The sequence below is a fragment of the Gymnoscopelus braueri genome (assembly GCF_963280865.1).
Source record: "Gymnoscopelus braueri genome assembly, chromosome: 12".
Lineage (NCBI taxonomy): Eukaryota > Metazoa > Chordata > Actinopteri > Myctophiformes > Myctophidae > Gymnoscopelus > Gymnoscopelus braueri.
Genome location: NC_137614.1, coordinates 25,870,796 through 25,897,091, shown reverse-complemented (window position 1 = coordinate 25,897,091; position 26,296 = coordinate 25,870,796). Strand labels below are relative to the sequence as shown.

The 26,296-nt window shown below is 42.1% G+C and overlaps 2 protein-coding genes across 3 annotated transcripts in view; both read left to right on the top strand.

Annotated features, from left to right (window-relative positions):
* Positions 1–6,074, top strand: part of magi3a (membrane associated guanylate kinase, WW and PDZ domain containing 3a) — a 147,352-nt gene extending 141,278 nt beyond the window's left edge. Inside the window, exons 20-21 of the mRNA XM_080445724.1 lie at positions 1,579–1,717; positions 3,905–6,074. Of these exons, the coding sequence (XP_080301850.1) occupies positions 1,579–1,717; positions 3,905–4,887 (1,122 nt within the window). The 3' untranslated portion in view covers positions 4,888–6,074. The remainder of the gene's footprint in view (positions 1–1,578; positions 1,718–3,904) is intronic.
* Positions 6,075–8,665: 2,591 nt separating this feature from the next.
* On the top strand, positions 8,666–26,291 carry rsbn1 (round spermatid basic protein 1; the record flags this gene model as incomplete). 2 transcript variants are annotated; one of them, XR_013934235.1, is made up of 8 exons in its annotated part: positions 8,666–9,275; positions 10,315–10,973; positions 19,726–19,863; positions 20,354–20,499; positions 20,687–20,857; positions 20,975–21,083; positions 22,865–24,905; positions 25,382–26,291. XR_013934235.1 is itself a non-coding variant. In XM_080445732.1 (7 exons), the coding sequence occupies 7 exons, from the start codon at positions 8,666–8,668 to the stop codon at positions 23,402–23,404; spliced, it is 2,373 nt and encodes a 790-aa protein (XP_080301858.1). In that variant the 3' UTR covers positions 23,405–25,151. The 2 variants fall into 2 exon arrangements, 1 of the variants encoding a protein (XP_080301858.1); XM_080445732.1 differs by lacking the exon at positions 25,382–26,291 and having other exon boundaries at positions 22,865–25,151.
* Between the last annotated feature and the right edge of the window lie 5 nt (positions 26,292–26,296).

Genomic DNA, 26,296 nt, shown 5'->3' with positions numbered 1-26,296 from the left:
GGATTCATGTCACTCTCCATTTCAGTCCACACCATGATCTGGTAATAAACTCTTTGGCAGTGATATTTAGTCAAGGACTCTGTTGGAGGGAGATGTTCTGGGTTGACAAATGATTTGGCAGACACAATTTTCTTGCTAAGAAGTTTGTAGCGCAAAGATGAAAGTGAATCTGTATTCTTGCCACCAAACATAACTGCCATTGCCTTGCTCCCAAGGTCCTCTACCACATTTTTTGCTTGATTTGGGAGCAGAAACCCATTCACCATATTGGTGTATGGTAAAGTCAGCATAGGACTGTGCAATGACACCATAACTGTCACCCATTTTCCATGGCAAGCGATGAATCAGGGAGCCACCATCAAGGACATACTGTTCAGTTGGTGGGATAGAATCCAGTATAGTTTTCTTTGATTCCTCGCTTGACAGTTCAGTCACTGCCTGAGCTAGTTGGGGTTTGTCAGCCTTACGGAATATTTATTTGGCTTCAAACAGGGCTGCAGGGAATGGGCTGAGCTCATAGGTCATTACATCTTCCAGTGAAAGGTCTCCGGTTTTTGACATAATCAGAAATCGTTGGAACAACAGACCAGGATCAATGGTTCGGTCTTTGGTAACTTTGATGCTAGACTCATCTGCAAGGGTTTTTGCCCGGTCTTTGCGTTTGAATGAGATCCCAAAAATGGGCTTTCCAACATTTTTTTCAATGAACTCATTCCCACAGTCTCAAACTCATGAATATTCACGTCTTCTTTGGCGACTACACCAGTCACAATGTTTCTCAGAGATGGGTCTAGAGAGAATGGTTTAAAAGTGCCACGTTTTTCTTTGATCTTTTCCTGGTCAGCGTGATCTCGTTTCATCCTGGAATCTGTGGATTCTCTGTGTTGCTCACTGGTCGTGTAGATGAGATCATTGAATTCCTGCATGGCATTGTTGTACTAGTTAACTTGAAATGGGAGACCATTTCAAAGGGTTTTAATAGAGTCACAAACTAAATATTGGAATTCACAATTATCTAATTGTATCTCTGCAATTTGGACAAGTCCAATGGATTCCTAGGCCCCAAAAACATACGGTTAGACACAAAAAGTACTTGTCTAGGATAAATAATGAAGGAGTTTTAATGATGTTTTGGGCATCGTGGACGCCATCTTGAAAATAACACCTTTCCAGTGATCAAACTTTGGTAGACTTTTAGTATGTTATTCAGGACACCACATACACCACATACTACAGAAAACAGTTGAGAAACCTTTTGTTCCAATTTTTTTTGGGTAAGGTGCTTTTTTTTCATATATGCACCCGCCTATTAAGTGGTTAACCCTGAGAGCGCAAAAATTGATCTGTAAGGGTCCTTGTGTTAATTTAACTCTGGGCCGGCAGTGGTTTAGGAGTTAGAGTGGCCATCTGGGAACCGCACGTTTCCTGATTCGATCCCCAGATTGTGTCGAAGTCTTCTTGAGCAAAACACTTAACACAATACTGTAGCTCTGTGTTCTGGTTGGGGGGAAAGGGTGTTTCTTGTATGAATTGTTAATCGCATTTACCACAGTTATACTCGTTACCTCCATGTCACAGGTCGGAGATCAGATCGTGGAGATCAATGGTGAGGCCACCCAGGGCATCACGCACACACGGGCCATCGAGCTGATCCAAGCAGGGGGCACCAAAGTTCACTTGCTGCTCCGACCCGGCCTGGGCTTGGTCCCCGACCACAGTGAGTGAACACTTGAGAACGACGTGCATGCACACACACACACACACACACACACACACACACACACACACACACACACACACACACACACACACACACACACACACACGCGCACACACACTGTACTGACAGCATTGCAATTGGATAGTATAGTATAGAGGTTTAACACAGTAGACTATTTAGCACACAGATGTAGAAGCTTTGGTATGAATATTCTTGACTACAAGGTGCTGAGTTTCTTTATTCTCATGCATGTGTTGCAAGCCTCTGCTGCTCTCTCTCTGTCTCTCTCTCACTGCCATGCTTTTAGTGTCTTGCCTTCCCAGCACTGCTCTCTATTTCTGTTTCTTTATTTCTTCCTCCTATAGGTCTGAACTCTTCCTCCACCCTGTGCTTCTACATGAAACCAGAGCATCACTAAAGGCCTCACTGCTTTTCTTGGTCTGTCCCTAATAACCTTGGTAAACCTTGTCCTACTTTTGCCTTTGTCCTCTCCTGTTTAAAGTGATTCACCTCCCAGATTCAGCTCCTGACTCCATCCCAAATAAGTCCCAAATTAAGTCCTGGCGTCATGGTCTTGGCATATCATCACAGAACTGTAGTGGAGGGCTGAAACAAAGCAGTGACTCCTAGGAGAATAAACAGACCTGCATGAGTGCTGGAAGCCTTAAGAGGCCCAAAGTTTTCTCTTTTTTAGATTATTAGTAAACCCTCCCTGCCACTGAGCACACGCCTCATCCTGAGGCAACAACGATAAAGATTGAGACCTTGGCGAAAATCCCTTAACTAGATATTGATCAGCGAGTGACAAATGGTATACTGTAAGGATACGCGTGTGCATTCACTGGCCTCACGTCTCCAAACCGAAGATTAATTTAGAATGAATTTTTCTATGAGTTGTTACTCATAGAAATAGAGAAGCTCATTCCAGCACCACTAAGTCCATCACCCTTCGCTCTCTTTCTCTGATTTTCTGCTGCATTTTTCTGCTCTTAATCACAGCCGTGCAATTCTTATCAGCACTGGGAAATTGAAATGTCACAGCTGGGTGAAAATGTAGTTTCGATTGAGACTGAATGACATTATGGCAGATATTTCTTTCCAATATCAGAGTGTTGTAGTGTGAAATTTGAGATTGATTTAGTTTATCACATATTTATCATATATGAATATATAGTGTACTTAGGGCTTCAGTAAGACCTCTAGATTTATTGGCAACTTTTATGAAAGCAGGAAAAAAAATCTACCAGGCATGTTTTTTATTATTTATTTATTTATTTTTATTTGTAAAATAGCAACCTTTATTTATAAGTCAACACAATTAACCAAAAGAACATATTGACAGATTAAACATTGACAGTATTTAACCAGTTAAACCCTGTACTTGACTGGAGACCCCCAGTTTTCTATACTAGGCCCACTTCTTTTTCCATCTGCAGGAAAATAGCCGATCTACAAGCTCACAACACGTCACACAACGTGACGTGTTGTGAGCTTATAGTTCTGCTATTTTCGCAGAATGTTCGCAGCCACAATAGTGGTTTCAGATAATATATTTTCAAAGTTATTGGCACCCCTAGTTTTAGCAGGCAGTGATATGAGTCTTTTCTTAGGGTGCAGTCACACCAAACTTTGATTCTGCCTATGCGGGCGGATTCTGCCAATGCTTTTCAATGGAAACGGAGCGGTTTGTTGCCATTCAAGGATTTCTGCAAAAGAAATGCTCCGTTCCCATTGAAAAGAATTGTCAGAATCCGCCCGCATAGGCAGCTTAGTCATGTTTGATCAAGCATGCTTTTTGTGTGGTCTTGGACCATTCTGCGATACATAAAATACCTATTACCTTAGGTTTCTGTATAAGAAGTGCCCACTCCATTTCCCTCTCTGCTTATTGGTACAAAGGCGTTTTACACGCTTATCACATTATTTTTCTAACCTAGTGAAACAAGACGTGATGTGAGACCACAATACAGCCCACAATAACCAACACAAAATAAACATTATTTTGAAGTTTGTTTGATTTAGGATCATCTTAGGGGTGCCAATAATTTCCAAAACTATGTGTTTGGTTTAATTTGACAAACATTCAACATTTGAATACTGATCTGTGTTAAAATATCTGTGTTAGAAGTGCTGTGTAATGGTTTCTTGTTTCTCCTTATTACTCTCCCAACACCTGTTTTGCAGGTTCAAAGGACAAAGTAACCAGACTCTCTGCATCTGACGAGCAGTCATCTCCGGCCTCACCATCCTCCGTCTCCCTCTCTGCCTCTGAGCTGACTCCGTCCTCCCCCAACACCACTGCCCCTGATGAGTCCCTCGGTGCTGGCCAGGAGCATGCGAGCCAGGCCACCCGGGCAAGAGGACAGCACTCTCATCAGCACCATAAGCATCCCACCAGCCCCGACACCCAGGACAGAAAAGCCCTCCACAAAAAGAGCGATTCCAGCCTGTCCCACAAAGACAAGCCTGCCAGTCCTAAGAGAGCAACTGACGGGCGGCCTGATCAGGCCGAGCGATCCCAGAGCCCCAGGAAGGCAGACAGAGGCCACGGTGGATCCCTGGAGGACATGAGCAAGGAGAGGAGGCCCCACGGACAAAGAGACCACTCCTCTAGCCCCAAGAAGAGCTCCAAGAGGCAACAAGACCCGACTATAGCTAAGAGCCTGGATGAGCCTCAGAGCCCCCGGCGCCCAGGGGGCCAACAGCCTAGTGCCGTCCCGAGTGAAGGGAGAGACTGGAGACTGAAGGAGGATGACGCGGCCCACTGGCAGGAAAGGGGGACCCTAGAGAGAGGAGACGCAACCAGGGGAACCAATGAACGGCGCAAGAGAGACAAAGGGGCCGAACGCGAGGCGGAGCCCCAGAGACCCCAATCCCAAACTCACCAGGTGAGGGCGGGGTCCGACACGGACCACACTACCCTGAGCCGGAGGGGCAGGAGAGAGAAAGAGAAAGATGGAGAGAAGGACGGGAGGGAGGGAAAGCATGGCGGATCAAGTGAAGAGGTAAATAAGAAGGACCCCAGGGGCTCCAGCAGTAGCATCCAGGATCCAGGATGCAATGGGATCTCCAGCAGTAAGAAGGCTGCCATCACCCCCGGACCATGGAAAGTCCCCAGCTCAGCCAAAATCCAGTCCCAGGTTGAAACGGCACACGAGAGGAACTGATATGCACCCAGGATTCCTCTCATCCATCATGGAATGGAATGGAAGCCTCAAAAGCATGGACACGGAATGAAACAATGAATTATTTTTTGAGACTTCAAGATGAATAACATCACTGTGTAACCCGGCTACATTTGCTTCGCATCGTTTATCAGTGACTTTCTTTCCACCCTCTGCCTCAGTCGGTTTGCACCGGGCTGTTTGTCGGATCCGACAAGCATATTTGTACATGCATCTGTGAGTGTGTGTGTGTGTCTGTCTGTTTGTCAGTCTGTTTGCATAGAGGGTGGGTTTGGGTCTGATTTTGGACAGGGCTGTGAAGTCCCTTGTCCTCGTTGTGCCAATCAGAGACTCCGGCTTTAAATGAAGGTGCATGGTATCACTCTCACTGTGAGACTCTTTATAGGCCATGACACAAACATTTCTCACCATCCCTCTCTCTGCTTGCAATGAAGGATCCTGTGTTTTTTTTTTTTTGTCAGTCTGAAAGTTTAAAAGCTGTCTATATCCACACAGAAATCACCCAGCTTCTCCTCCTGTTGGGGGTGATTTCATTGTTTTGTCACTGAATGTCTGAGATCAGGTTATGGTGACCACCCCCCTAAATCAGTGGTTCTCAAAGCGGGATCCGGGGACTCCCAGAGGTCCTTGAGGAGGATCCAAGGGGTCCCCAGCTAAATTAGTTAATTTTGAATTATAAAATATATTTTGGGAACATTTTAACAACTTATATGGGGGTCCCTGGCACAAAATGGGTTTAGATGGGAGTCCAAAAACATTAATTTGGGGATCCCTGAACCCGAGCTGTGAACTGTGAGTGTGTGAGCGTGTTTGCACACATTTAAAGACTCTGAATCATGCTGTTCTCATCGGCTTTGCAGTGGGTGATAGACTACCTTGGAGCTTTATATGCACCAATCAGCAGACCAGACACTTGTGGTTAGAGTTCTATTGTTTGTTACATACGTGTTTATAATGAAGTATAATGTAATTTATTGAAATTATATGACCAAGAAATACTTAAAAGTATGCATTATCCATACTGACTCATTTTACCCTCCATGTGGTACCGAAATCAATAGAAACAGAATGTGTACATCTGCATCATCATGGACAACAATGCCTTTGCCTCCTATTATACGGTATATTGCATCATCAAATGTGTATAATATTCTTAACAAGAACAAATACCCACTGCTATTTCTCAACCTAGTATACATATTAACCACACTCGCAATGTCATGCAAGTCTAGCAAATGAATGAGCCTGTTATTCTGTTGATGCATAACGTTGCTGTCAGGCATACACCTTTGACCTTTTATATCCGCCTGCGTTTCAATGGATCCAATGTATTTACCATTTTTAAATATTTATAAAACCCACAGACAGACTTAACCACTTTCAACCATGGTGACCCTATTTTGGGCATTAGAAACTTTGCCAAATCTTTCAAATCTTCTATTTGAAAATAGCATATCCACAAGCTCTCAACGCATCACAATGCGAAACATTGTGAGCTTGTAGATTGGCTATTTTCTTTTGCGCTACACTTTCATGATGGAGGGCATTCATTTACAAAACAATAAACATAAAAATATGAATTGAAATATGAAGATACAGGGTCTCTGCCTGACAGCAACGATAAACTATACATTCTATTTCTATCCATCCACAGTCTGTCCACAGTTCCACAAGCCTATTCCATCCGTGTAATGTTGTCTACTGTTAGCAGCTGTGTATCTTAGGTCCTCTGGCTATATGTGTGTATGTATACAAACTGAATGGTAGGCCTATGTATTTTAGACATCGCTGTAGCTTTGACTGTACCTAATCTGATTTGTACAGTATATTATTATTTAACAAAGTGATCTATACATAGAGGTCTAATTTAGCTGAGTTGGATTATCTAATCTGATTGTATTAAATTAGATCTTTGCCTTGAATTTATTAAAAAGAAAAAAAACATATTTGTATTTTATATGAAGTTAAAGTTTTGGCACAATTTTTTTTTTTTCTTTCCCTCATACTAATATCCAAATCTATTTTGGTCAGAGTTGCTATTTAATCCATGAATACATTTGTGTTGTTTGCCTTTGTTAACCATCACTAAGACATGTCTGTCACACTTTTAATAATGTAAATAAATCCACTTTTCCAAAGAGTCCTGGCTAGGTTTTCACATGGATAGGGAAATTAATATGGTCACCTCTGGCGGTTCCTACAGTGCATTGGACATGACAGAAGATCCATTAAAAAAAAATATTTTTCCTAATTGTAAAGATACTCTAGGTGGTCCTAAATTTATTGAGTTATAGCAATATTTTATTGAAACAAAATGAAATATATTCTAGGATAGATTCAATTAAAAACTGACGTTCAGGCAAAGTTCATGCAGTTCTGAAAATTTGTAGGGGACTTTCTCAGGAGCGAGTGCAACCGGCAGGGGCGCAAGTTAACACTTTACACCTGTTCCACCCATGCACCACCCATCATCATCATCACCACCACGACCACCACCACTATCATCACATCTGTTGTCTCTCTCTGTTACTGTGGAGTACAGAGACACCTAGTGGTTCATATACTGCATGTCTGCTCATTTGAGAGCTTGACTAAGTTGTGGAAATCACTGCTGTACTTGTTACTGGCAACCCATAAACATAAATGTGTAAATTGCGTTAACCGTTACAACCCTGCCTATGTTAGGATGGATGGGCGGACGGACGCATATACCTGTCTCAGTCTGAAAGACCTCATACTAATTTACTGTTTAATGTTTATGTGATAGGCTACTGTATTATTTACTGTTCCTGCCATCATATTGTCTCTGTGATACTGTGGCCTTGCATTGCTTCTACATAAAAACGCCTATTGATTTTCACATTATTGTAGTTGTAAATGTTTATAAATTGTACAGCAAATGTATAAATATTTGCCTTCATTCAGAAAAGAAAATATATAAATCCTCTGTAAATCGTTTCATTATTTTTTTAAGTATACAAGGAAAATTATATATCTGCGGTGAAAGGAAAGAATCTGGTCATGGCATTCTGTTCATGCACTGATAAATAAACGTTTACTGAATAAACTGCCCCTGTACTTCATTGTATTTGTTCATTTTTGTGCGTTCATTGCAATTAGTTATAGGATAATAGTCAGCAAATACATCTTTATTTGGAGATTTTTTTCAAAAGTATGATGTATGTATCCATATTGTGAGGAAAGCAGATCAACAATAGCAGATCGACAAGCTCACAACGCCTGGCATATGAGCTTGTCAATTGGCTATTTTCAGTGAAAGCTTTCCCCACAATAACACAAAACAGAAAAGACACTTAAACCCATAGCCTATGGGGTTTAAGTGGTTAATTCATTATTATTATTTATGTGACCATATTAACAAAAAATGTAATATTGTACTGCCTAAAATGTGACCAAAGCAGCTGCGAATGCTGCTGAACATGGATGTGGTCAGAGTTCAAAATAAGTGATTTGGTCTCTATGTGCGTAACAGCCGTTCATTTTATTAACCATGACGTCAGTCAGCTGTACAAGAGCTGGATGCGTGCAAGGCCGCACGCGCTCACTAACATGAACTCCAACTCCCAGGTACATACCACCGTGGGTCCTGTTGTGCGCATGCGCATACACAAACAAGGACGTGCTAAAACTACAAATAAAACGCAATAAGACTACAATTGCTCACCGACTTGCGCAGTAGGGAATTTAGAGGCGTTTTAGAGCCAGACCTTTTTTAATGTACTGTAGCCTACGTGCAAAGATGGCAGCTCAAGTCGACTTGGTCCATGGTGCGAAAGTACAAGTGAAGATAGGGGACAGTCTGGACACATTCATCAAAGAGAGGAAAAAGAAGAAGAGGAGGGACCTGTCACCGCACGCTGACAAGCGTTCGGATAAAGACGCAAAGAAGCTGAAGCTCCATCTCCCCCACCTCCACCATCACCACCACCATCACCATCACCAACAACATGCTCAGCAGCGGACGCACCAGCCGCATCAACAACAGCCGCAAAACCCCCAGCCTCGCAACGGCTCTGAAAGACCACCTGACATGCCTCACCATGATAAGCACCACCACGGCCAGCACCACCGTCACACGGTCACTCACACCAACGGCACGAAGAAGGACCTGCAGCCCGCCTCGGCTCCTCATCCTCCTCCTCAGAGGAAGGTACCAGTCGTCCAGAAGAAGAGAGCGGTGCCCCCTCCCGCCGCCGCACCTGCCCTCTTCACTTTCACGCCTCTCAAGGTGGTCAAGGCCAAGGCACAGGATTACAAAGAAAAGCATAGAGACACAGATCTCAAACTCAAGCCAAAGAAGGAAAATACAGAGGCAAATGTGAAACGTGTGGAACTGAAGAAAAAGAAGGGTGAGCTATTCTTACTTGCTATTATACAGACAGCTTTATTGCATTATGGGAGACTGGCAGGTCAATTGCATTTAGAGCGATCAAAGCAAGTCCATGCTAATGCATTTATATTATGTTGTCAGACTTGGTTATTGATTATCAATAGACAATATTGTACACTGTTTTTGTTTTCCCCTGTTCTTGCATAGAACAACAGGGATTGACACTAACACCTGCCCGCCTGCCCGGGGCAGGTAAATAAAATGGTAGGGCAGGTGAAGTTTGCTATCTGGTTGCCCCACGGGCAGGTGCACATGTTGTCTCTCCAGCTCTTTTTATTAAACAGAAAATGTCTTTTCGAGTCAGGATACCAATTTTATCGAATCAGGACAGAGAACTCAGACAGGATACAGATTAAACAAGTGAAATTGGAAGTGATGACACAAAGAAATGAGCATGTAAAACTGGAACATTATACAAATGAAGCTGATAAATGGGTACTCTCCTGATTGGCTGAAATGGTGTCACCTAACTGGAAATTTATTTTCTGTCTATCAAAGAGCTGGAGAGACAGAGAAACCCCTGTTACTGAACAAACACTCTATAGCAATTAGTACTATCAGAATATAGAGCTTTAACCCATAACAAAACCCTTTTTGTTTTAACCAAAAAATATCACTTACCCTACCTTCAACCCATAGTCATATTCATAGCTATTTAGATATTTGGCATACATATTGAGGTATGACATTTTTTATCGTGCAGCCCCATAATTCGCAAGTAGAAAGTAAAAAAATAAGTGTTTAATTGAATGGTAATTCAAATTTAAACTATCATTTTATAAAGGACGATTTACTTTTCGGGCAAGTGGGCAAGACCTGTGGGCAAGTAGAAAATGACCTGTACTTGCCCGACGGGCAAGTGCCTCTGAGACCTTAGTGTCAACCCCTGAATGTTGAACATATTACGGTGGGACAGTGACTTGGGGTGCCTGTTGCAGTTTCCTTGCCTCTCTCCAACTCAAAACCCCCTTTCTCTGTCTTAACCTGTTCCTACGCAGAGCCCAGGCCCCATGACGAAAATGTGAAATCCCTCACCCTGGAGGAATACCTCCTGAAGAAGAAAAAGAAGAAGAAGAGGCATCGTGAGGATGAACACAGCGGCAAGAAGGTCCGGCGCGTGCACCACAAGGAAGTGCAAACTGTGTGCGCAGGTCCGAGAGCAGATCGTGCCCATGCAATTCGCCCTGACCCCACTAGGTCAGGTGGCATGAAACAGGAGGGCCGACTTGGCACAGGCACTGTGGACCGCCACTCCTACCTCCACACGCCCAAAGTGGGACACACTCTCTTCCTCTCCCACCAGGACCACAACATCCGCAGCTCCTGCCTACAGACGGGCACCTGGCACGGGCGCTTCATCCATGAGGAGAGGCAGGCCAATGGCGGGGCATTGGTTCTACATGCTTATTCTGACAAGTTAGCCTGCCTGAGGTCTACGGACTTGGAGTGCTTTGCCCGGCAATTCCTGGAGCTGGCTTTCGCAGAGAAACCCAGAGGCGCAGCCCGCTATGCCCTGGCAGTGGTGCACGGTGCAGCCTCCTACCTGCCAGACTTCCTGGACTACTTTGCCTTCAACTTCCCCAACACGCCAGTCAAAATGGAGATCCTGGGCAAGAAGGACATTGACACCACCACTATTGCGAATTTCCACTCTCAGGTATGGTATGTGAAGGAAGTCACCATGCATGGCATGCCTAATAGACCAGAGCACAGCTTGATGTCAGGGACTGCAATGAGATGCTTGAGTAGTCGTACCGGAGTAAAATCCCCCAAGAACAGGTTCATATAGAGCGCCATTCCGTTGTTATTTAACCGGCAGAATTATGTATTTTGTTTTGGGCCTCATACACCAACCATTCTTAAGAAATGTCTCTCTTACACAGTTTTCACAAAGAGTCTGAAATTCACCACTGTTTTCTTGCTCCGATTTGTTCTTAGGTAAGAACAAAATCTACACACACACAAGACAAGAGCGCACATTTTAGTGCTGACATGTTTGCATAAAATAATTGGATCTTACATTTTCTTTCTACAGTTGTATGATATAGTATTTAAATTACAATAATATTTTGTATAATTTATAAATATATATATATATTATAATTGTTATCATTAGAGTCCTCATCAGGCCTGAACATTTAAATCCAACTTGAATAGACCCGGGTGAGTTTAAGCCTTTTCATTGATCCCTAGTGGTGATATGTTAATTAACCACATGAACCTGGGCATCCCTATTCTGGGGGCTAACATTTGGCAAAAATAGCAGATCTACGGCTATTTTCGGTGAAGATATTAGTGTAGAGCGAAAACAGGAGGGGACCAACCGCTCTATTCTGTGCCAGTTTTCCCAGCCGCAACGCTACCCTTAACCTGATAATGGAGCTGCGCCGCCCCAATAGGTTATTCTAGCACCTGCTCTACCCGTCACCATTATGCCGACGCCGTTATTTGCGCGTGGAGGTGTGCCCGTGGGCGTGTTGTTGCTATATCCCCCACATTGCAATTCTACAGACACACATGGGTACGGCTTGGGGACGGGGGATAGTGGATTCTAGAAGCACCCGCTGGTTTATAAAATCACCCGTCAAGTGCACACAGACACTACAATGGCTTTGTGCGTTGGACCATGAGCCGTGTTGCCAGCCTTGGAGAGAAATAAGCAACCGCAGTCCGCAGGTCTATGAAAACAAAAAGAAGCAACTCTAAGGCCACATGAGCACTTCAAACTACTAACTAGAGCTTTCATATCCCCTAAATATTTCAGCCCGGCTCGACTAATAATTGACAAATTAGACCCAGCCCAGCCCGTCAGTCATTTTTCTAAAGAAGCCTTATTTCTCATTAAATCTTGGTAATTCGTTAAGAACAGGAGTCATTCTACCCTAACAGTCTATATTTTATTTAAAAAACAGCTTGGAGCAAATAGGGCTATATAAATATATACACTGCCCCATAACCATTTTAAAAATGATTATGGTTATTCTATGAAATATATGTTTCATAGAATAACCGTAATCATTTTTGCAATGGAGAAATCACATCAAATGTTACCTTCTGGCCGCTGCCTGTGCTTTCATTTGAAGAAATAATCCAACATTTATTTTGAGGTGAAAAAGACATGAAGAAAGTTCTGAAGATCCATTATTTATGTCATGTTATGGTTTAAACTTTAAAGGGAGCTCTCTACTGCTGCGTCATGACAAGACAGTGATTGATTTGACCTAGGCTACTTTAGCGTTGCGCTGCCCTGTTGATTCATTATTTGGCATCAGCTGTGTAGGAATATATAACTATTTTAAATGGCTTTCATATACTCTTGGGGATCTGACTAATATGACAAGTTGCTTATTGTGAACACAATAGCCTACGCTACAAATTAATTAATATGTGAATTTATTTGGATGTAAAAAAAACTTAGACCCGGCTCAGCCGGTGCCGACGGGCCGGGTCGGGTCCCGTTGGGTTTGGGCTAAAATCTTAAGCACTTACATTTTTTATAAGATGATCGGATCATAGTGTGATTTTCATTTTGGCTGCTGTCTCATTAAACCCATGCTGCGGGACGTGCGGGTGAATATTATATTATAGCCTATATTATATATATTAGCCTGCTATATTATTATTATATTCCCCGCGTAAACGCTACGTTCATGACCCCCCAAAATAACCATATTTGAACTGGGGACCCCCCCCATTTTGTTTGACTCGGTTCCACAGATAAATATTGTGAAAATAGCAGATCTACAAGCTCGCCAGGCGTTGGGTGCTCCATTGTGGTCTCGACCCACAGGTTGAGAACCACTGCATTAAAAGCTCCAAGCAAGTTACATGTCTAGTATGTTGTTGACCACGTAATGTAATGTTTTTGGTTTAGTGATAGGCTACTCCGTGGCGCGCGCGCGCCTCATTGTATGCTGTCCAAAATAACAGATCTGTAAGCTGTCGACACGACATGACGCAGCGCCGTTGATAGCTTGTATGTCTGTTATTTTGGGTAGGCGACGCACATACGCATCGCAGCAATGTGTCTGGGTTTGAGAGGCTTTGATTGATGTAAACTTAAAGTTTAGCTCTGTTCGGGATTACTGAACAAAGGTGGATGATGAAAGATAACGGGGACAATATGGATGTAAGTTAACTTTAACTGCGTCACTTCAGAGGAAACTATGGAGCAACTTCAGAGATGTTTACACACCCCTGGAATCCATTAGAACGGTGGAAATAGAACGATAACAGCCAACGTGAGTACATAGGCTATAGACCTTTCCTAAAACTGTCCAATTTATTATACCCATGTGCTACTGTTTGTCTGTGTACCACGTAGGAGCGTTGTCGCAACATGATGTAATTAATTATTTGGGAGCAGCCAGTGTGTACCAATAGTATACATATTTTAAATGGCTTTCATATACTATTCCGGATCTGACTAATATGACAAGCTTATTGTGAACACAATAGGCTACAAATTAATATAAAATTTTATTTGGATAAATAAAAAAAAGAAGAAGGAAAACAAGCCCAATGTGGCTTATAATAATCAGACCAGGCAACAGTGCAGACAGGTAGATAGGCTAGAGCATATATTGGATCGGGATGACGGCTAGCGCAGTCTTCTCTTAAAGGCAATGGCTTCTGGCACGGTGATTGGTTTTATCATTGTAACGCCCAAACCACACCTATGCATAATGTAACGGGTAGCTCAGGTGTTTGGCGGGTGAGGGGGGTGCCATAGAATACCGAATTTTGCGGGGAAACGCCTCTTGCCTAGTCCGAAATCCCTAATTAGTGGTTTGTTCAAATTCCCCCGTGAATAAAGCCCTTGGGGAATACAGTCAACTAAGTATAGGATTTAAGTGGTTAATGTGAGCTGCCTAATTCAATAAATAAATAATTGAAATGAAAAAAAATTGCTGTTCACTTCCTTAATTATGTTTGGAGTCCGGTGTTGAACCCTCTTTAGACTTTAGTTTTAGGCATTCTTGACTTCATTCCCTCAACTCTATTTCTGTGTGTGATTTCTGTGTGCTGCTTTGCACACAGCCCTGGCCTGCAGTCATGCCTTTTTATGGGCCAATCAGGATGCTAATTGGGATTGGTGGGGCGTCTAGTCCGTCCACCTTTGCTAATTAGGAGCAACTGGCAAACCGTTTCAAGTTATGAGGAAGAACACAGTTACGAACAATTCTGCAAGAACATGTCATGAATCTGACTAGACTTTTCTTACGAATTTTCTTGTCACTCCCCATCTCTTTCCCCATTTCCTGTCAGTCTATCATCCTATCAATAAAGGTATTTTTTTTTAAGAAAAAAAACTAAGGAAGGATATTGGTGAATGAGGCCCAATGAGCATACCCAAGGATAAGCAGTTAAACACCTTCTTTGGTATTTAACTACTCTTGGATAGCTGACAACAGAAAGACAGGGAATATAACAGAGGCAAGACCTCTAGCAGGGAATCAAACCTGTGCAGGAGTTATTGCAAACATATTAGACAGGGCAAGGTTATGGTGCTGTGAAATGTAAGCCTGGTATTCATGGTCTGTTGATGATGATCTATGTTGGGACCTGTGAGGAGTGGTGGTGAATATTCTACTAAAGCATGTTGCAGCCAATAGCAGCCGTTTCCGGTTTCTTTTCGGGACCGGAAGGTCAAAGATGGCGGATTTTAATTCGGCGGTTGTCCTGAACCGCCGATCTGACCGATATACATATACGGTTTGATTGATTGATTGAAGCACTTTATTTAGAAAAGACATGGAAACAGTACAGGGAAGTACAATTCACAATGATAGGTCCTCTAAACTGGATCGCTCATAAAAGCACAGTGGCTTATTTAAAACGAGATCCCCACGCACTCAAATCATGATGACATTTAAGAAAACAGGCAGATATACACTACTATGCAGAACGTCATGCAATCAGCTTACAGGTTAATGGTATGAAAAATAAGAAAAATATACAATAAACAGTTCGAGGGGGGGGGGGGGGGGCTAGATTAAGACTTTGACAGGGGCCAGTTTGGAATTGCAGCCTCCTGAAGGTGTCTTTTTAGGGCTGTTTTGAAAGTGAGTAGGGTTTTACACTCCTTTACTCCTTTTGGTAGGGCATTCCACATTTTTGTTGCATAGCATGAGAACGAGTTCATTCCCTTGTTTGTGCCAAATCTGGGTTGAACATGATCAGTGGAGCTGCCTCTGGTGTTGTGATTGTGGACTTCATTAATGTTTTTGAAGTATTTTGACAGGTACATGGGTATCCCAATGTTTTGGTGTATCTTGTATATGTATACAGTATATGGGCCCATATACTGTATACGCCCATAGGCATACAGTATGTAGGTTAAATCTCTATGACATCGCTTCAGTGACCTTGTGGTTAGAGTGTCCGCTCTGAGATTGGGAGGCCGGGGTTTGATTACCTAGCCGTGTCATACCAAAGACTATAAAAATGGGACTCAATGCCTCCCTGCTTGGCACTCGGCATCAAGGGTTGGATTGGGGGCAAGTCCCTGTGAAATACTAGCGTTATGTCCAGGGCGTGTACTTGTACATCGAGCCGCCTCAACCTACAGAAACAGGAGACAGGCTCCAGCCCTATAAAAGGGACACAGACAGGTACAATGGGCACTCTAACAATGTGACAATGTGTACAACGGGTATTGTATAATCTGGTGGGGCATGCATTCCCAACTTGCATCGTTCCAGAGCAGGCCGGTGCCCAGCAACCAACCCGTCTAGTAGTATACATTAAGCATCTCTCAATTACACAAAATGTGCTGCTGTGCATATTCATGCTCCCAAGAAGAAATATCCTATACTGATTTAGGTGAACCTATGACTTTTCCTGTAGTGCTATCATCAGGCTAAACTTTCAAATGAGTAACGTGGGGAGATTTGTACGTAGGCCTTGACCTATAGGTCCACACTCTTCAGATCTTTTTTTTTTTTAATGTTCCAGTCAACAACGGTTTTAAAAGTCATGGAATATGCTCACAAGCATGTTTGCCTCCTAGTAGTCTATTGACTCAGGCTCAGGCCAAAGTACATCAATGTTTCAGTCTGTTAACTGTTAAAGTCTTATGCTGTGCAGGTGCCAGGTTCTCCCTGGTCACCTACAGCTGTAATGGAGTCACTTTTGGCAGAGGGAGAGAGAGGATCGAGATGTCGTTGATGTTCTCTTTATTTATTTTTCCTTGCTGACTGGACTCCGTGGCTTCATTACCAGGGTTATTATAGTTTTGAATTTTTCATTCGTGACTTTCATGTTTTCAATTTCAGTTAGTTTTGATTAGTTTTCAAAGCGGCATTGCTAGCTTGGTTTATTTTTTTTTTTTTTAAAGGCTTTGTTTTAGTGTTAGTTTTAGTTTTTTACTGTAATATGGAATAGTCACAGACAAGATTCAACAAGAAAAATAGCAAGATCATTTTTGAAGATTTTTAACAATTTCTCTGATTGTTGTTAGTTTTATAAATATATAATATTGTTTCAGTTATCGTTATTTAGTAAATCCTATATAAATATTTGTTTCCCTTCAATTCTAGCTTTAGTTATATTTTTTTGTTTTAGTTGACTAATAACCCATTGCATCTGCAATGTTTTCCAGCGTTCTGAACTGGGTTTGTTAAAAGTTAATTCAAAAAGACATTTCCTCTTAGACAGTAACTTAGCATCTTTGTACTGTAAAGCACACAAGGCCTCCAAAAGAGATGTTACTGTATGCTGCATTTGTTAAAGTACCACTGGTAAAACACTGTTTTGTGCTCCTAGCATGACAACACTTTTTTCTCCGCACAGTTAACAGGAGTTGACTGAGCTCCCTCTGCCATGGTAGCTTGTTCACAGAGCTGCCTCTTTTATCCCTTAAGTAGTAAATTGTTAGTAATTTACTACTTAACATTGTTTTGAAATGAATAGCTGGGGGCGGGGCAATCCGCCCTCTAGTTATATTATACCTCTATAGAGCACCGAAGTCTGACGTCACTGCCACTAGACTGCCACTAGAGGGCCTGTTCCACGGGTTCGTGGCTTTATTTTTTGTGTTGGAATCCCCATTTGGGATTCGTAGATCACGTCAAATTGAATTAATACTGAAGAACTAAGAACTACTACTTCCGGGTCTGAAATCACTGTCCCCACAGCAGCCGCGTTCATGGGAAATGTAGTCTTTGGGTTGTTTGACTCGTTTCTAGTGTTTATATTGTGTTACTCTTTGGGTAAATGTGTACATTTACACCTTCGGTCGATGCTTCATATCCATATGAGTAAAAACGCCAGGGTGGTGTGTTTATTTTTGGAACACAGTTCTTATATGAAGCGATCTAAGATTCCCCAATGAGGATATCAATACAAAAAGTAAAGCCATGAACCTGCGGAAAGCGCCCTCTACTGGCAGTGACGTCAGTACTTCGGTGCTCTATGCCATAGATAGACCCACTAGCTTAATTCCAATACCCAAAATCTCGGCCACTCGCTCACTCCCACTCCGCTTGACCCGGAAATAGTTTGAGCCCAATTGTTCATTTGCTTTTTGGAGGAGGCGAGTGGAGGAGCCGAGTCGGCTCTCCGAGTCCGCATGGAGCAAGTGTACATGAAGTGTAGGCTCGACCACTCTCCACATCTCGTCACGGAAGATTTCCGTCTACATGTTTTTTTTCGTTTTTTTCCCCTTCTCCCGTGACATAAACATGGTCCTCCTCCACATGTGGCCACACAAACACTGCTTGAAACCCGAAACCATGCCGAAAACACCGGGTGGAATGCTTTGCATGTGTATTATGATGAATGTTTTTGTAAATTTTTGTCATTACATTTGGTCATTTGGTTTCATGTGTATGTGAATTGGTTGCAAATAATGGGCGACAGGGCTAGTCCCATCCTTTTCTGTTGTATGATGTTGAGCTTTGTTGTGCTTATATGCTGCAAACACTGCAAATAAACCCTGTTTCTTGCATTAAGAAGTTGTGAGGTCACCATCTGTGAGTCTTCAACCCGCTGGTCATTACCCTATTCATGTCTAACTAGGTTTCAGTTAAGTGCATAAAATCAAGCTTATATTTAACTATGAGGTCATTCATTAAAAATTACCTGTTGGCAAGAGATCTAACATTGAACAGAGCTAAGTTTATAGTACTAGTAGGGTCTAAGACAGAGTGGCTGAAAGGGAATAGATATCAAGTTAGAAAGAAATGTACGAGTACGAGTACGAGTTGAAGGCACTGTGTTTAGTCTATTGCTAGTCACAACAGCGTTTCATTCTCTTACATGTGACTTGGATCTCCCAGTACCGTATCTTGAATTGTGTGTATTAGTGTAAACACTAGTCTAGAGGACCAGTGTTTGGGGTAACAATTTACATAAGTAACACATTACGTTACAATATTACTTCCATCGGTAACAAAGCAATATACAGCATTGCTTTTACAAATTGGTTAATACAACATTTACTAGTGCCTAGCACGAGTGCACGACTACTAGCATTCAGGAAGTAAAGTGGCCATCTGGGAATGGTTAGGTCCCTGGTTTGATCCCCAGCTCCTCCAGACTTTGTGTTGAGGTGTCCCTAGCTAGAACCATTGTTCCCCATGCACTCATTTGGATGTCCTCTCTGGGATTATTACAAAATACAAATACCATACTTTCACTAATTCATGTACACTAGTGACTACATTAGCATGCAGTTATTATATATTTTAAAACTTGTTTTCAACATTTTTCTAAAAGTTTGAAAAATAGCAAAAATTTCTGATCTAAAAGTTCACTGCGATGTTCATTGCGTTTTAGCCTATTGTTTTGACTATTCATCGTGCAAAAACAATATAGGGCTTAAGTGGTTACTGGTTGAAGTGTCTCAAATACACACATGTTTGTGTGCATGCGTACGTCTGTGCATGAGTGCATGTGTGAGGGTCTCATCGTTTGTCAGATGTAAGAGGGGGGGGGGGCAATGAATAAAGGTTGGGAACCACTGAGGTAGAGGACTAATAGACCAATTTCACAAATAGCATAAGCCAGAAATGGGGACAGCTGGGCATGAAGTTTAGCACTGTTGTTCTCAAAGTGGGGTCTCGGGACCCCCAGCGGTCCTTGAGGGAGTTCCAGGGGGTCCCCAGCTAAATTAGTTAATCTAGCATCAAAATCAGTTTAACCACTTTAACCCTATATACATCTGATATTATTTTTTATTATGAAAATAATTTACAAAAATGTAAAAAGTTGTAATTTTGGAAAACAATTTTAACAACACAAATCTTGTATGGGGGTCCCTGGCACGAAATATTTTCAGGTCCGTGGCCAAATACATATTAGTTTGGAGGTCCTTGACATTAAAAAGTTTGAGAAACACTGGCTCAGCAGAAGTAGCCATAAAACACAGAGGCCTCTGGAAGCTGACTTCTTTCCTCTGTGGGCAGGTGAGCCGTACCTACTGTTCAGGGACATACCGGGCTGGACCCATGAGGCAGATCAGCCTGGTCGGTGCTTTGGCGGAGGAGGTGGGCGACTTTTTCCCAGAGTTCCTGGACATGCTGGAGGAGTCACCTTTTCTCAAGGTCAGGCTTTTTATCATGTCTCTATTGATGGTCTGCTGGCAGTATCAGGAAGAAGGGCTCTACCGTAAATATCAGATAGGCCACAAGTGTTGGCCACCAGGGGGCGCTGGGGGGCAATGACAAAGGAGAGGGGAAAATGTGTGTTTGTGTATATATTAATTATATATTTTCAAATAATGAGATAGCCACGCTTGTCGATTGGTTAGTTTCTTTTCTTTTTTAGTTCTTTTTCTTTTTGTCATTTTGCAATAGGGGGTCAGCCTAGCCAGAGAGGCTATGGCTATTTTGGGGTCTTTGGCATGGAAGATTTGGGAACCTCTGAGATAGTTGTGGCCAATGATATACCAACATCTCACAGCAATTTGTGGATATCTGTTTGTGTGTATGTGTGCACGGTTTTGTGTGTGTGTGTGTGTGTGTGTGTGTGTGTGTGTGTGTGTGTGTGTGTGTGTGTGTGTGTGTGCGTGTGCGTGTGTGTGTGCTCTCTCAGAATACTCTTCCATGGGGAAGTATGTCAAGCCTAAAGCTGGACTGTCGCTCTCAAAGTGATGATGGACCCATCATGTGGGTCCGGCCGGGGGAGCAAATGATACCCACTGCAGACACTGCGCCCAAGTCTCCCTTCAAACGACGCAGGTACAGCCCTAAAGAATATGTTTTTTTTCCGTTTTCCATTTGCCTCAAGTCTGATCTGTCAGTGTCAGTTCTACCATAGACCAGAGTCACGGTAGGCCTACTAGATAGACACGTTTAGCCTACTTCTCTTTCAGTTAGGAAGCATAATTAAAGGCCTTTCCCTTTGTCTCCTCTCTTTTCAACTAAGGTCCATGAACGAGATCAAAAATCTCCACTACCTGCCGAGGGCCAGTGAACCCAGAGAGGTTCTCTTTGAGGACCGGACCAAGGCCCACGCCGACCACGTAGGTCAAAGCTTCGACTGGCAGAGCACCGCTGCTGTAGGCGTTCTAAAAGCGGTGCAGTTTGGAGAACGCCTGTGAGTCTTGAAGCATACATTTAAAAAAAGTCACTGTTGGGATTCGCAGTGACAGTGGTGAGGATTGATTTGAGTGATGTGCGAGTTACATGACTTTTCTTCTTTTTCCCCCGACAGGAGCGACCGACCACGGATAACCAAAGACGTAGTGTGTTTCCATGCTGAAGACTTCAATGATGTAGTACAGAGGTTACAGCTGGATATCTATGAGCCCCCAGTGTCTCAGGTAACAGCCAGAAATTAGATACTGTACTTTAACCCTTTCAATCCTGCATTTTAGATTTGAGCTATATATATATATCCCTGGAACAAAATATTTAGAGATGGGAGTCGGCGGCCAAATACATATAATTTTGGGGTTCCTTGACAGTTTGGTTACAAGTTTTTCTGAAAACTGTTTGGATTTAGAAGACATTTTTTTAATCGGCCTTAGGTCTTAGTGGGTTAAGGCCCTGACACACCTAGGCAACATCTGCTGAAAAGCTGTCCTTGAGCACTAGTATGTGGCCAACAATCGCCCGTAGCTTTTGCAGTGTGTTCCGTGCTGCTGGTGATGGTGTTGAATCGGTGGTGGAGCTCGTCTGTGAGGAGAGAGCTCTCTCTCTCTTTGGTGGTTCAGCGTTAGCAAATCAGAGTATGGGAAGAGAAATGGAAGAAGGCAGTAAGCCAACGACAGATAAAAAGAGGGCACAGAGACACAATATTGTTTCAAATATGTTTATTGAGCAATCTTTTGTTACTCTACTTCTTTTTTAGCTAGATGGGTAGAGAGCCCGCCTGGGAAGCAAAAGGTCGCAGGTTCGATTCCCGGCCTCTGCAATATGTTGTCGTGTCCCTGTGCAAGACACTTATACTTAACCCCTAAAACAAAATTTCATCCAAGAAATAGGTCTAATTATTATTCTTTTGTATTTTGTATTTTCTTATAACTAAATGGTTATCTGAAATTAATATATAACGAGGCCATAAATAAGATTCAGAGAGGATTGATGCTCAGTTTGTTTGGTTTTGTCTTCCCAATTGTTCTCCCATGATGCTCAAACTTCCGTTTTTCTTTTTGGATTATGAATGCAGGCTATGCTGCCATCTCATTGGTATGGAATTATTTCCTCTGATGCAGGCTCATAACATACTGTACGTGCAAGTTGGACATCAGCTGACCGCCAGCTGATGTCTTTGCAGTGTGTTCTAGCAGATATTTTACCAAAGACATGAGGCGACGCAAATCAATCTGATCAGCTGCTGTTTGTCACTGCTAGGTCTCGCAAGTCAGCTTGGTGTATCAGGGCAGCAGGAGCTCTATTGGAACTCAGATGGTATAATTATTACTACAGCTGGCATATAATTATACACCAGGAAACATATTGTAAATATAATACTGGGCAGTTCCTTGAAAGCAAAAACAGTGAATATTGCATTATGCTATAAAAGTGCATGAAATATCAGAAAGCCACTGAGAAGCCTGGAACACAGAAGACTGTAGTATGTAGTAGTATCAGCATCATACCAGTCTTTACCGGGACCTGATGTGTTTGTACAAAAAAGCTTCTCTTTTTCAACCAATAAAGTATGACCAATTAATGGCATATAATTATGCCATTTTGCCATTAATTACAAATTCTGTTTCAATTCTTACTTATGACTTGCTCTCTGCTGTGAATAACTCAGGTATATCAATGTACGCAGATGATTCCACTGTAAGAAAGCTCATGCCATGAATTAAATAAAGTTTTGTATAGTGAGTTGAAAATAATAAATGATTAGATCAAGACAAACACAATTAAGAGTATTGTCTTGTGTCATGACACAAATTGGTTTCTACACCTAAACTTGAGTTATCCATAGTTGGTGAACCCATACAACAGGTGGACAAAGCTAAATTGCTGGGCCTTGTCGTTACTTGACAGTCATCATTGTCATCATTGTGTGGATCCCAGTAAGACTAGCTGACTGCCATGGCATCAGCTAATGGGGATCCTTTTCAAATGAATACAAATCTCCTCACAGTGCGTTCAGTGGGTAGACGACGCCAAACTCAACCAGCTGAGGAGGGAGGGCATCCGCTACGTCCGTGTTCAGCTCTGCGATGATGACATCTACTTCATCCCCAGGAACGTCATCCACCAGTTCAAGACCGTGTCCGCTGTCTGTAGCCTGGCCTGGCATATCCGCCTCAAACAGTATCACCCAGAGGAGAAGGAGGAAGAACCGAGGCCTGATGACCGCGACCCCATCTCGGGCCGAGTCTCATCCAGGCGCGACGCCACCGTAGCGCCTTGTGCGCACCCGCAGTCAGGCAACATCAGAGGAGGCGTGGCTGAGACAGAGGAGCCGGTGTTCCAGAGGCCAGCGACTCCTCCCCGGGAGCCTCAGCCCGCAACTCCTCATCCCTCCATGTCTGCTCACTTGGGCCCACCTTATCAGGAGCTTCAGTCTCCTTTAACACCAGCCCAGTCTGCATGCATAGCTCCAACTCTCGAGCATAGCCTTCCACAAGGCCTCATTCATCCTGGACCCCACCTTCCCTCCATTCATCGTCATGTATAATGCTCATCATGATGTACAGATGTACATGAACCTTCTGCACCCTTTCTCTCTTTGTGTATATCTATTTAGCTTTCTCCTTGACACTCCTGCCGTGGTAGGAGCTTATTTAAGACGGTATATTAGACTGACGTAAGACTGCAGATATCTCTGTGTCAAACTGGAAGAACCATTTAACTTCCTCTTATAAATTATTATTCAGACTGGGACAAACAAAACCGCAGATAGTTATTTTCCCCTCAGCCAAAGTGTATAATTTCAATGGACTATATTATTATTTTATATTTGGTAGCACCTAGACTGGAATTCTCGACTGTCTTTTGGTGTCGAAGCTAATTGTGTTGACTAACTCAACTTGAAAATATTGTAAAGTACTTGTTTATTTTTATTCGAGAAATGCAACCCCACATGTTAAATAGACAAGATTTTTATTTATATTCTAAGCTCAGCAACTTTTATGAAGTTCTTTCAAGGAGGACAGAATCCAGGTGTTCTTGCTGGCTAGTTAGTTCCCACTTAACGTGGATTGTGGGGGATTGTTTACATGTTTGATAAATCAGCCAAATATTTGAGCTAATGCATGTACATTCTCATTAGTTGATGAATGATAAGGGGTGACAACCAGTCTAACCCTACAGTAAATACAATATACACATTTTCATAGATGATGATATTTATTGAATATAAAAGGCAATGTGGTCTTTATTTCACCACACTCTAAATCCCATACTGTATGTAACCGGCACACTTGGACTTCTTGAATTTTAAAGAATTTACAGAAAAGCTCATTGTTCCTTTGCAAGGCTCTTTGCATTTTAGGATGAAACTTCCCACAGTTTTCCAATTATGCTATGAGCACTTATATATGTATATATTTTGTTTTTTGCAGCTTGCTTGTTACTCTTATTTAAATGCCATTTTCTACATTGTCCATTTTCTTACTGTCATTGCTGCTTTTGATATTCTATTTATTTTCTTGAGCTAAACATTTGAAAACAGGTTTATAACCGCTTATTTCCAGTTTGGACTGAATCACAGGAGCACTTCTAACATGATGAAGGAATTCACAGCTGTGACATTGCACTCTGCAATAATTGCCTGCGTTTATCTCTCTTTGTGACAGATTATGTCCTTACAATGTTGGAATGTAAATATTGTTATTGTTATACTGTAGCTGTGAAAGTAAGTGATATTGTTTTGTTAAAATAAGTATTAAATAGCTCTATATTTCCATAGTAATGATTGCTATAGAGTTGTCCAGTAACAGGTCGCCCTGTCTCTCCAGGTCTTCAGTGGACAGAAAATGCATTTTCAGGTCAGGGTACCAATTATCCTATCAGGAGAGGGAACTCATACAGGATAAAGGGTTAGCAAATGAAATTGGAAGTGATGAAACGGAAACATTAGGAGTCACATTTGGAACTCGCACACTATAAAATTTAAGCTGACAAATGGGTTCTGTCTCCTGAATGGATGAAATTGGTGTCCCACCTGAAAATGTATTGTCTGTTAAAGGATTTACACCATGAATTTTTATTTTATTTTAAATATTTAATATCATATTGTTTATGTCCCTCAAACGTTTTTCAAAAGGTTTGAGCCTAAATCAAGCCTCAGATATACTCATTCCAACTAACTTCTCTCTGGCTTATAAAGCACTTTCACCTGCAGTACCACATTGTCCTGTTTGGCACGGGGCGCTATTGAGCCAGTTTGTATGCATGTTATCTCCTGGTTCTGTGTGGAAAAAGGCCAAAAAAAATTCTACTCGGAACTGAAAAAACGGGAGGGATTGTACCGAACGTGACGTCACGTTCGGGTGAAAATCAGTTTGGTCTGTTTTGAGACCAATTTACAGAAAACCCCAGATATGCTGTGAAAGCCTGAGTGTTCAAACTGGGGTATTTTTTGGGATAGAAGAGAGGTAGGGGAGACCAAAAACACACAAAAAAGAAGGACAAGTTAAAATTCATGGTGTAGCCCCTTTAAAAGAACTGGAGACAGGGACACCCCTGTTACTGAGCAAATACTCTATAGCAATATAGAGTATAATAAATAATAGAGCTTTAACTTTGTAACACAAAACTTTGTTCTTACCAAAAGATATCACTTAGAGCACCTTCAAGTCATACTTATTTTGACAAAAATGTATTCCAATTTTTATTCAAATCAGTGCCACTAGGTTTAAGAACGAAGGCACTATAATAGAAAAGATTGCTACTGCTCTAATCACTTCTCTTTGTATAACTGTGAGGTGGGACATCTGGTGTACTCATGTTGTGGAGGCCCGCTGAAGCTTTAGATGGTTCCTTCCGCTGTTCAACAAACGTAAGTGAATAACTTAACAGATGTTTATAATGGTGACACCATCTGTTCCAATGGATGATATTAGATTGACCACAGTCGCCTGGGCGAAATTCTGTTTAGAATGTCACATTTCTTTTTCACATAAGCTCTCATAGGGGCCTTGATTTCCATTCTGTAGTCTTCTGATGCTCAGAGAGGGACGTAGCCATGTGACATTGCCTTTGCCCCACCATTGAATGTGTCTTAGTGCCTTGTATACAGTTGGGCTTATTCAAAACAGTGGGGTTTATGTGTTGTCAGTGGGATGTCACCATGGGTTTTGGTTGAGTGACGATGATAAAGTCTCATCACACTTTGGGATTTTTACTTATATGCTTCAACTGGAAGTCGAGAATTATCTGTGAAAACGTTTGCCTTTCACAAACACGTATGATTCTTTCCAGGAAATGGAAGCTTTTTCATCCATTTGTTAGACAGATAATTGTCATAAGATCTTGTTAACTTTTTGAATTAGTCTAAAAATAAATGGGCAGCTACAGTCCTGTCAAATCTGCCCTTGGTCACATTATGTTGTGGTGTACTGTACAT